This window comes from Oncorhynchus clarkii, chromosome 15, assembly GCF_045791955.1.
Source record: "Oncorhynchus clarkii lewisi isolate Uvic-CL-2024 chromosome 15, UVic_Ocla_1.0, whole genome shotgun sequence".
In the NCBI taxonomy this organism is placed as follows: Eukaryota; Metazoa; Chordata; class Actinopteri; order Salmoniformes; family Salmonidae; genus Oncorhynchus; species Oncorhynchus clarkii.
Window position 1 is genome coordinate 28,221,706 of NC_092161.1, and position 10,390 is coordinate 28,232,095.

A 10,390-nucleotide genomic window follows, 5' to 3' on the forward strand; every position below is an offset into this window, starting at 1 on the left:
TTCTCTGTGTCTTACTGACTATTCATCTATTTGACTTCTTCCACTCATCCATGAAGACTGTTTTAGTTGCATATTAACTGCATAGTAGATGCATAGTACTCCTGAGAAATTGTGCCACTGCCAATTGGTATTTTATATGATCAACCTTCTACGCTACACAAGGCTATCTTAATTTTAATTGTCCATTAACTAAAAAAAGAGAAGAATCATTACCACTTGCTGCAGACAGATGTACAATAAACCTCTGGGACAAAGCAATGTCAGTGCCTTGCTGACCCCAGCTAAACCATTGACTAGAATGTTCTCTGTTCATCTCTGCTGGATCTGGCTAGTGGCCATTCTATACATGGCCTCACTGTCATTGGATAAAACCTACACTTTGCTAATGCTTAACTAGAGAGCTTCACTACTTGGGGTGCATTGACGACCTACCACTTTCTCCTATCACTAATAAATACGCTAATATTCAATGTCATTTGTTGTCATTGTTTGACTATAATGTAAGAGGTTTCAACTACCCTAGGATGGGACCATGTAGGCCCTTTACACAAAATATACTGGTGGGCCTGGATGTGTGTTGGGTCATTGTCCTGCCCAATAGTCATAGTAGGCCTAATAGAGGAAATCTGCTCGATGGACAGCCCAGTCCCATGCTAAGCTCATAGTTTCACACGGTGGCATCACGCCTGTAGAAAGCACACAATATATAAAGTGAAGACTATCATTGAATGGAGAGCAGGAATAAGTATGTTTTCATCGAAGGTCGCATCCAGGCTCCCACAATACTTCTAATCTTGATGTGATTGACCTGACTGAAACATGGCTTAAGCCTGATGAATTTGCTGTGTTAAATGAGGCCTCACCTCCTGGTTACACTAGTGACCATATTCCCTGTGCATACCGCAAAGGCGGAGGTGTTGCTAACATTTACGATAGCAAAGTTCAATTTACAACCAAAAAAAATGACGCTTTTGTCTTTTGAGCTTCTAGTCATGAAATCTATGCAGCCTACTCAATCACTTTTTATAGCTACTGTTTACAGGCCTCCTGGGCCATATACAGCGTTCCTCATTGAGTTCCCTGAATTCCTATCAGACCTTGTAGTCATAGCAGATAATATTTGAATGTTTGGTGACTTTAATATTCACATGGAAAAGTCCACAGACCCACTCCAAAAGGCTTTCGGAGCCATCATCGACTCTGGGTTTTGTCCAACATGTCTCTGGACCTACTCACTGTCACAGTCATACTCTGGACCTAGTTTTATCCCATGGAATAAATGTTGTGGATCTTAATGTTTTTCCTCATCATCCTGGACCAAGTGAGGATGGCTTTCATTTCAGCAGTAATAAATTCATGAACTTCTTTGAGGAAAAGATCATGATTATTAGAAAGCAAATTACGGACTCCTCTTTAAATCTGCGTATTCCTTCAAAGCTCAGTTGTCCTGAGTCTGCACAACTCTGCCAGGACCTAGGATCAAGAGAGACACTCAAGTGTTTTAGTACTATATCTCTTGACACAATGATTCAAATAATCATGGCCTCTAAACCTTCAAGCTGCATACTGGACCCTATTCCAAGTAAACTACTGAAAGAGCTGCTTCCTGTGCTTGGCCCTCCTATGTTGAACATAATAAATGGCTCTCTATCCCCCGGATGTGTACCAAACTCCCTAAAAGTGGCAGTAATAAAGCCTCTCTTGAAAAAGCCAAACCTTGACCCAAAAAATATAAAAAACTATCAGATCGAATCTTCCATTCCTCTCAAAATGTTTAGAAAAGGCTGTTGCGCAGCAACTCACTGCCTTCCTGAAGACAAACAATGTATATGAAATGCTTCAGTCTGGTTTTAGACCCCATCATAGCACTGAGACTGCACTTGTGAAGGTGGTAAATGAACTTTTAATGGCATTAGACCGAGGCTCTGCATCTGTCCTCGTGCTCCTAGACCTTAGTGCTGCTTTTGATACCATCGATCACCACATTCTTTTGGAGAGATTGGAAACCCAAATTGGTCTACACGGACAAGTTCTGGCCTGGTTTAGATCTTATCTGTCGGAAAGATATCCGTCTGTGAATGGTTTGTCCTCTGTGTTCCTCAAGGTTCCGTTTTAAGACCACTATTGTTTTCACTATATATTTTACCTCTTGGGGATGTCATTCGAAAACATAATGTTAACTTTCACTGCTATGCGGATGACACACAGCTGTCCATTTCAATGAAACATGGCGAAGCCCCAAAATTGCCCTTGCTAGAAGCCTGTGTTTCAGACATAAGGAAGTGGATGGTTGCAAACTTTCTACTTTTAAACTCGGACAAAACAGAGATGCTGGTTCTAGGTCCCAAGAAACAAAGAGATCTTCTGTTGAATCTGACAATTAATCTTAATGGTTATACAGTCGTCTCAAATAAAACTGTGAAGGACCTCGGCGTTACTCTGGACCCTGATCTCTCTTTTGACTAACATATCAAGACTGTTTCAAGGACAGCTTTTTTCCATCTACGTAACATTGCAAAAATCAGAAACTTTCTGTCCAAAAATGATGCAGAAAAATTAATCCATGCTTTTGTTGCTTCTAGGTTAGACTACTGCAATGCTCTACTTTCCGGCTACCCGGATAAAGCACTAAATAAACTTCAGCTAGTGCTAAATACGGCTGCTAGAATCCTGACTAGAACCAAGAAATTTGATCATATTACTCCAGTGCTAGCCTCCCTGCACTGGCTTCCTTTCAAGGCAAGGGCTGATTTCAAGATTTTACTGCTAACCTACAAAGCATTACATGGGCTTGCTCCTCCCTATCTCTCTGATTTGGTCCTGCTGTACATACCTACACATACGCTACGGTCACAAGACGCAGGCCTCCTAATTGTCCCTAGAATTTCTAAGCAAACAGCTGGAGGCAGGGCTTTCTCCATTTTTATTGAATGGTCTGCCTACCCGTGTGAGAGACGCAAACTCGGTCTCAAGCTTTAAGTCTTTACTGAAGACTCATCTCTTCAGTGGGTCATATGATTGAGTGTAGTCTGGCCCAGGAGTGTGAAGGTGAACGGAAAGGCTCTGGAGCAACGAACCGCCCTTACTGTCTCTGCCTGGCCGGTTCCCCTCTTTCCACTGGGATTCTCTGCCTCTAACCCTATTACAGGGGCTGAGTCACTGGCTTACTGGTGCTCTTTCATGCCGTCCCCAGGAGTGGTGCGTCACTTGAGTGGGTTGAGTCACTGATGTGATCTTCCTGTCTGGGTTGGCGCCCCCCCCTTGGGTTGTGCCGTGGCAGAGATCTTTGTGGGCTATACTCGGCCTTGTCTCAGGATGGTAAGTTGGTGGTTGAAGATATCACTCTAGTGGTGTGGGGGCTGTGCTTTGGCAAAGTGGGTGGGGTTATATCCTTCCTGTTTGGCCCTGTCCGGGGGTATCATCGGATGGGGCCACAGTGTCTCCTGACCCCTCCTGTCTCAGCCTCCAGTATTTATGCTGCAGTAGTTTATGTGTCTGGGGGCTAGGGTCAGTTTGTTATATCTGGAGTATTTCTCCTGTCTTATCCGGTGTCCTGTGTGAATTTAAGTATGCTCTCTCTAATTCTCTCTTTCTTTCTCTCTCTCGGAGGACCTGAGCGCTAGGACCATGTCTCAGGACTACCTGGCATGATGACTCCTTGCTGTCCCCAGTCCACCTGGCCGTGCTGCTGTTCCAGTTTCAACTGTTCTGCCTGCGGCTATGGAATCCTGACCTGTTCACCGGACGTGCTACCTGTCCCAGACCTGCTGTTTTCAACTCTCTAGAGACAGCAGGAGTGGTAGAGATACTCTTAATGATCGGCTATGAAAAGCCAACTGACATTTACTCCGGAGGTGCTGACTTGCTGCACCCTCGACAACTACTGTGATTATTATTATTTGACCATGCTGGTCATTTATGAACATTTGAACATCTTGGCCATGTTCTGTTATAATCTCAGAAGAGGACTGGCCACCCCTCATAGCCTGGTTCCTCTCTAGATTTCTTCCTAGGGTTTGGCCTTTCTAGGGAGTTTTTCCTAGCCAACGTGCTTCAACACCTGCATTGCTTGCTGTTTGGGGTTTTAGGCTGGGTTTCTGTACAGCACTGTGAGATATCAGCTGATGTACGAAGGGCTATATAAAAAAAATATTTGAAATTTGATTCTACTGTAACGACTTGGAATGCCGGCTTTGAGAAAACAAGAAAACTCATTAACAAAATAAAGATTTGTTTAAGTGCTGCTCTCTGGTTCCATGATCAACTGGTCAATGATCAATACAATCAATTGATCAGTGAGGACCACACTACTAACAGTAGACCTCATGGTGTGGTATCAGATTACTACCAGGCTACTGTGATAGGGCGATAAAAAAGACATGCAATTTCATTGGTTAAAGTGGTTTTTATTTGCAGTTAATTGGTTCTTCAGCATGTCCATTGTGTTTCTGTTCATGTTCATCCGGGGCATCCTGGAAAGTATGTATTGGCTGTACATCCGGTTTGCCTGTCAAATAGCAGTGAGCGAGCGCAGCCCCCAAAGATTGGTAATGTGGCACATTGAAAGACAGGCGGTCAGACAGTAGCTACATTTTCTTTTTTACGCTAGAAGGGAAATTGTTTGATTGCTCTGGTCGAATAACAATTTAATCCCTCCCCTTCAACTGAATTATAGAGACGTTGTGAAATTTACGATTGTCCTTGCATAGCGTTTGTTTCTGAAAGAAGATGGCGGATGTAGAGACTTGTGGTGCTGCTCCGGAGAAGAGCCTGGATGATTTCTTTGCCAAGAGGGATAAAAAGAAGAAGAAAGAAAAGGGAGGTAAGGGAAAAGAAGCGCCAGTTGGGCCCACACCAATTGTCTTGAAAAAGAACAAGAAGGAAAAGGAGAAGTCGGGCACGAAAAACGAAAATCAAGATGCGCAGCCGGAGAAGGTAACGTTAGCTAGCGCCGCGCTAGTACTAGTTAGCCAGCAAGCTACTTGCTACTACTAGCCAAGTCAATATGTTTGCTAGCTAATTTGCCTGATAACGATGATGACTCATGCCATGACTGTTTGGTAATACACAATGACTGGCTAGTTATTACACCCGCCTCACACATGATTTATGGAGAGAAATATGTACGTTTTAGTTAGCAACTAGCCAATTGGTTAGCTACTTAAAAGACCAATCCAATAATTGAGTTCGCTAACTTAGCTAGACTGCAAACTCACGATGTATTCCAGACGGTGAGCAGACATTTCTCGATGACTTTAGGCCGCGCCAGTGTCGGCTTTCTCGATTGATCAACGATAGCTAACTGGCAAACAGTGTGGCTAGAATGTTTTCGACAGGTGAAAACTGGCACACATTGGATTATATGACTGGCGTAACATTAGTTAGCTAGCCAGCAACATGGCTCGTGAAGAATTTGAATATTATTGGAAAATATTGCCAGCGTTGTAGTAACATGCGTCATGACGAGTGCAAATATAACTAGCTTACTAACTAGCTAATTAATTTTGACATCTGTAAAATTGGAAGACGAGTAACGTTAACGTACTAGCTATTTGGCCTCATTCGCTAGATGCTTAGGCCTGCAATATTCGTCTGAGGGTTCAGGTGGTTGGGCCTGGAAAATGGGGACTGGACTACAGCTGTTAAACTTAGAACCTTTCTTTGTGCAGACAAAAGCACAAAGAGTAGAACCTACTGGCGATAACGTTACTAGTAGCTAGCATTTTATGCAGGTAACATGGTTCTGAGGTTGACACGTTCCAGGGATGTTGTAATAACGTTTTGAGTCTGCCAAATTAGGGCGTGGCCAGTATCTAGATCCACGTTTCTATTTTATTTGTACCCTTGACAAACGTTCCTTTTCATGGCCAAGTTTGCATGATCAATTGAGATTGATATGACACATGTATGAGTCCTTGGGGTGCGTTGGCAAATTCACTCTGGCCATCTACTCCAATTTCCAAGCACTCTTGTCTGAGTCTGCCAGAGCGCATAATAACTGATGAATTTAAGAACGCACAACACCCGTTGAATATGGCCAGTGTCTGCAAAAAAAGCATAATTAAATTGTTGCCAGCAGCACAGTTAGTCACCAACGCTCTGAATAATGTGAAAACAGCCTAACCAGCTCTGCAAGGGCTTGTAAAATAGTCTGAGGTGTTCTCATTTGTTTGGAAGTAGCTAGCCAACGTTAACCATTTGGCTTGACTGCTGTTGTGAGGTCTGAACACTCTGTTCAAACCTACTCCTCAGCCAGAGTGTCCAGTGTACGCTCTGGAGCGAAACGTTGTGAATTTACAAACAATCTGACCACGCTCTGAATGTATGAACGCCCAGGGCGCACTCTGGCACTCAAGATTGAATTTACGAACACACCCTTGGATTGCTAAACCATCAGTCAGTGGGTTGTGTAACTGATGAGCGTTGCTCTGTCTGCAGGAGGATGAGGAGTGGAAGGAGTTTGAGGCGAAGGAGGTGGACTACAGCGGACTCAGGCTGCAGGCTCTCCAGATAAGGTAAGGCTGAATGGGGGGGTGTATTGCATTCATTCAGTGGGCTGAAAACAGTAGGCACTACCCTAATGACATGTTAAACGTTTGTACTAGTTGCATGTTTTTGTTGACTGTTTTCTCTGGCGGTTGTGGCAGTGATGAGAAGGAGGAAGAGGAATATGAGGAGGAGGTCGGTGAAGATGGCGAGATCATCCTGGTCAGTGGAGACAAAATGTCTGGGCCTTGGAACAAGTCCGGTGCCCCGCCACCTGCCGCTGCCTCTGTTGGTGGGTATATCTCACTCCGCAGTGTGTATTAATTCCACACCCTTAATTGTAGTATTTTTTTTAAAAAAATTTTTAATTTTACCTTTATTTAACCAGGCAAGTCAGTTAAGAACAAATTCTTATTTTCAATGACGGCCTGGGAACAGTGGGTTAACTGCCTGTTCAGGGGCAGAACGACAGATTTGTACCTTGTCAGCTCGGGGGTTTGAACTCGCAACCTTCCGGTTACTAGTCCAACGCTCTAACCACTAGGCTACCCTGCTTAAGTGTCCCTAAGTGTTACTCCCATACAGACACTGTAGTTTTGACAATTCATGTGGACTACTAATGAGCCTTGCCCCCGTTTTCACTGACTGGTTCTCTTCTCTGCTCTCGTCTCTACAGAGGTGGAAGAGGTGCTTGAGTCAAAGCCTTCTGGGGTGTACCGCCCCCCAGGGGCCCGACTGACCACCACCAAGCGTGGCCCCAACCAGGGGCCCCCTGAGATCTTCAGCGACACACAGTTCCCCTCACTCGGGGCTGGCTCCAAGCATGTTGAGACACGCAGGTCAGTGCACCTCTAAATATCACTCATCTTACACGCATGCATAGGTGGGCACACATAGTGTAGAAGTGTCTTTGTTTGTTTAATTAATATATCCAATGCTCGGGTTTCAGAGACAGGGAGATGGAGAAGACCTTTGAGGTGGTGAAGCACAAGAACCGTGGCCGAGAGGAAGGCGGCAGTGGGGCCTCCCTGCAGCAGTTGGAGCTCGGTAACCAGTACGCCATCTTGGGGGACAAGTAGCACACCCCAACCCCCCCTCCCCTCCCCCGCCCATCCAGCGTGGTCTTGCCCAGCCGCCAGAGGGAGCTGAACTACAGCTGTGTGTACCTAACTACAGCGCAGTCCTGACAACGAATGCTGGCGCTGCTGCCACCACCACACTGGACCTTCTCTCCCTCACACCACCGTACAATACATACATTATACATACAAACACACTCTCATACACCTCACACAGTGAACCATATAAACTGACACACTTTACATCTACATGCATTATATACAGTACATACACAAAGCACCTGGTTGGCAAAACTGAAGGACTACATCCAAAAGTGCTGTGGCAAGTGATTAACTGAAACAAAAAAATATAAAATCTATATGATACACCCATATGAATGACACTGCAGCATCAACAACAGCAAACGACAACGTACGGTTGTCTTTTGTGGATTGTTTTCAGAGCAGCAGTTGTGTGGTACAACTTCTCTCTGGACTTCAACTTGCTTTGATTATAAAGCCACAGAGGATCGAAGAAGACGAAAAAAATAGTGCGAGATGAATTTACGAACTGTTGCGAATAGATCTATTTTTTTGCGAGATCGTTATAACCCAAACTGCACATGGTTGGTTGGTGTGTTTGAGTTATGGTTTGGGCACGTGAGGGGAGACTACCTCAGTCACAGCTGTGGTGACCATGTTGAGCGGGCTTTGGCTCTTGGTGGTGAGTGGGGCAAACACCAGGCCTGCAGACGAGAAGACCACCAGGCTCTTTCACTTAGAAACTTGAAGATTTTGTTTTCCTCAAGAATGGGACTCCTGCAAAGATCTGTGGACACAGGAGAGAAGTTATGGTCCTCATTTAGAATGACTATTTAAAAGTGGCCTTACTGTAAAGAGCGAGAGAGGGAAACTGCTTCGTTCTCTAGAGAGAAACTTGCTCGTTGTCTCATGGTATGTTGCCAGCCTCCTGGATCTCGCAACTTAAAGATAAACCAACCTCCTTTCCTCTTCAAGAATGTAGTGCTGAGTTGTAGTTTGTCAGAATATTATACTGATTAACTGTCCTTCATATCCACTGTTTGACTTGCGCGCCCCATCTCTTTTAAAATGTGATTGTTAACATTGGCAAACCGTTATTAAAGCTCCTCCTTTCTAATCTGAAGTCATTCCTTTGGTAGATGTTTTGACTTTTTACAGGATTCTGAGGATTCTGCCCTTTTTGTTTTTACTTTTGAGGGTTTTGTTTCCACCAGTGTTCGTGAACTTACGTCATTGTGTAGAGGTGGGATATGAAAAATAGACTGACATATTGTTACAGGTGCAAAGAGATACTAGCTACAGCGTCCCAAAAATGACCCTTCTGTACCCAATGCCTGTAATTGACCACAGTAAGTATGGCCTGTCATACTGCTGTCCATTTTTGAGTACATATGTTTGCTTTTGCCTATATTCATTGAATTGCTTCAGTGCAAGACATTCAAGTTTACCCTATTCTGCAGAATGGAACTCAACCCCCTTTCTCCATCCTCCCCATAGTTAGTTGCCCTCAAAGCTCCTTCTCCAAATATGAGGTGTATTGTTTCTGTACTTATTGAAATCTTTAGAGCAGATCGATGACATGTATCCCTGTTCCTGGAGAGCTTCAGTCAGTGCCTGCTATCTTTCCGCTTGGGCTCCAAACCACCTGACCACTGTCTCCTCTCATGAACCGATGCAGTAAAATAGAAAGGTCAGGTGGTTTAGATTTAGAATAACCATGTTTGCATTTCCTTAGGTTGAACAGAGGGTTAGAACTAAGAATTGCTGGAGTTGTGTTCAGATATTTCTGTTGAAGTCATTTGAAATGTAATGGAACTTAAAATTTGCAAATGGATGGCCAGAGTTGTGGAGGGCACTGTAGCACACAAAGCATCCTGTGGACCCCTGCCTAAATGTTGTGGGTGGAAGTAGCGAACATTTCTACTGAGAACTGTTATCGAAGACTAGTTTAACACAAAATAAACAGTGATCTTTGTGATGGGTGTCTTTGTCTGAGTTCTTAACTTAAAAGTGACTGTTTATTTCACGGGTAGGCTAGATGTTCACATAAGGCCACACTGAGAAACTATTCTGCATTAGAATTAGCAACAGGTAAGTATTACATTTCAGTAGGCACAATAATGCACTGATAAATGACCTTTCAGAGCACCATCTGGGGTTGAGCTTTAAATGTAATTGCAGTTTAAAAGCTGATAAAAGTGCACACTACTTTAGATACAGTTGTATCTAAAGTGGTGTTTTGAGATCTAACTATCTTAAGTAATTCAATGTTTTTGAGGGTTCACCTCACCAGCTGTGATTTGTTACCTGAATCGGTATGTTACTTAACGTCGCAGGTTAAGGTTGGAAAGCTGTGCTCTATCTAGCCACAACTGTACCGAGCCAAAGACTGCGACAGGTGTAAAGGATAAGTAAATCTCTGGCTGTGTCAAAGTTTACATCAGATGCAAATGCTTAACTAATGTGGAAAACCCTGCTGTGGCTCCCCCAATGGGCGTGTTTGAGTGGTAAACAGAAAGTCAAGGAGTGAAGTTGGGGGAGACACAGACGCACCAGTGGATGCTGGTGGGAGGAGCTACTGTAATGTCTGGAATGGAGCAGGAGCGATTGTAATGTCTGGAATGGAATAAATGAAAAGGTATCAAACATGAAACCACGTTTGACTCTGTACCATTAATTCCATTCCAGCCAGTACAATGAGCTCGTCCTCCCACCAGCCTCAATGACAAGGATCAGACTATATGTACATGAGTTCACATACATTACCTTGTAAACACCATGCCAAGCAGTCAAATGCACCTGAC

General features: G+C 44.0%; 1 protein-coding gene across 1 annotated transcript; it reads left to right on the top strand.

The window, feature by feature from the left end:
- Positions 1 to 4,476: 4,476 nt before the first annotated feature.
- Positions 4,477 to 9,564, top strand: LOC139367155 (protein CDV3 homolog). Its single transcript, XM_071105268.1, has 5 exons — positions 4,477 to 4,935; positions 6,439 to 6,515; positions 6,648 to 6,778; positions 7,163 to 7,325; positions 7,436 to 9,564. The coding sequence occupies exons 1-5, from the start codon at positions 4,729 to 4,731 to the stop codon at positions 7,563 to 7,565; spliced, it is 708 nt and encodes a 235-aa protein (XP_070961369.1). The 5' UTR covers positions 4,477 to 4,728; the 3' UTR covers positions 7,566 to 9,564.
- Positions 9,565 to 10,390: the final 826 nt, after the last annotated feature.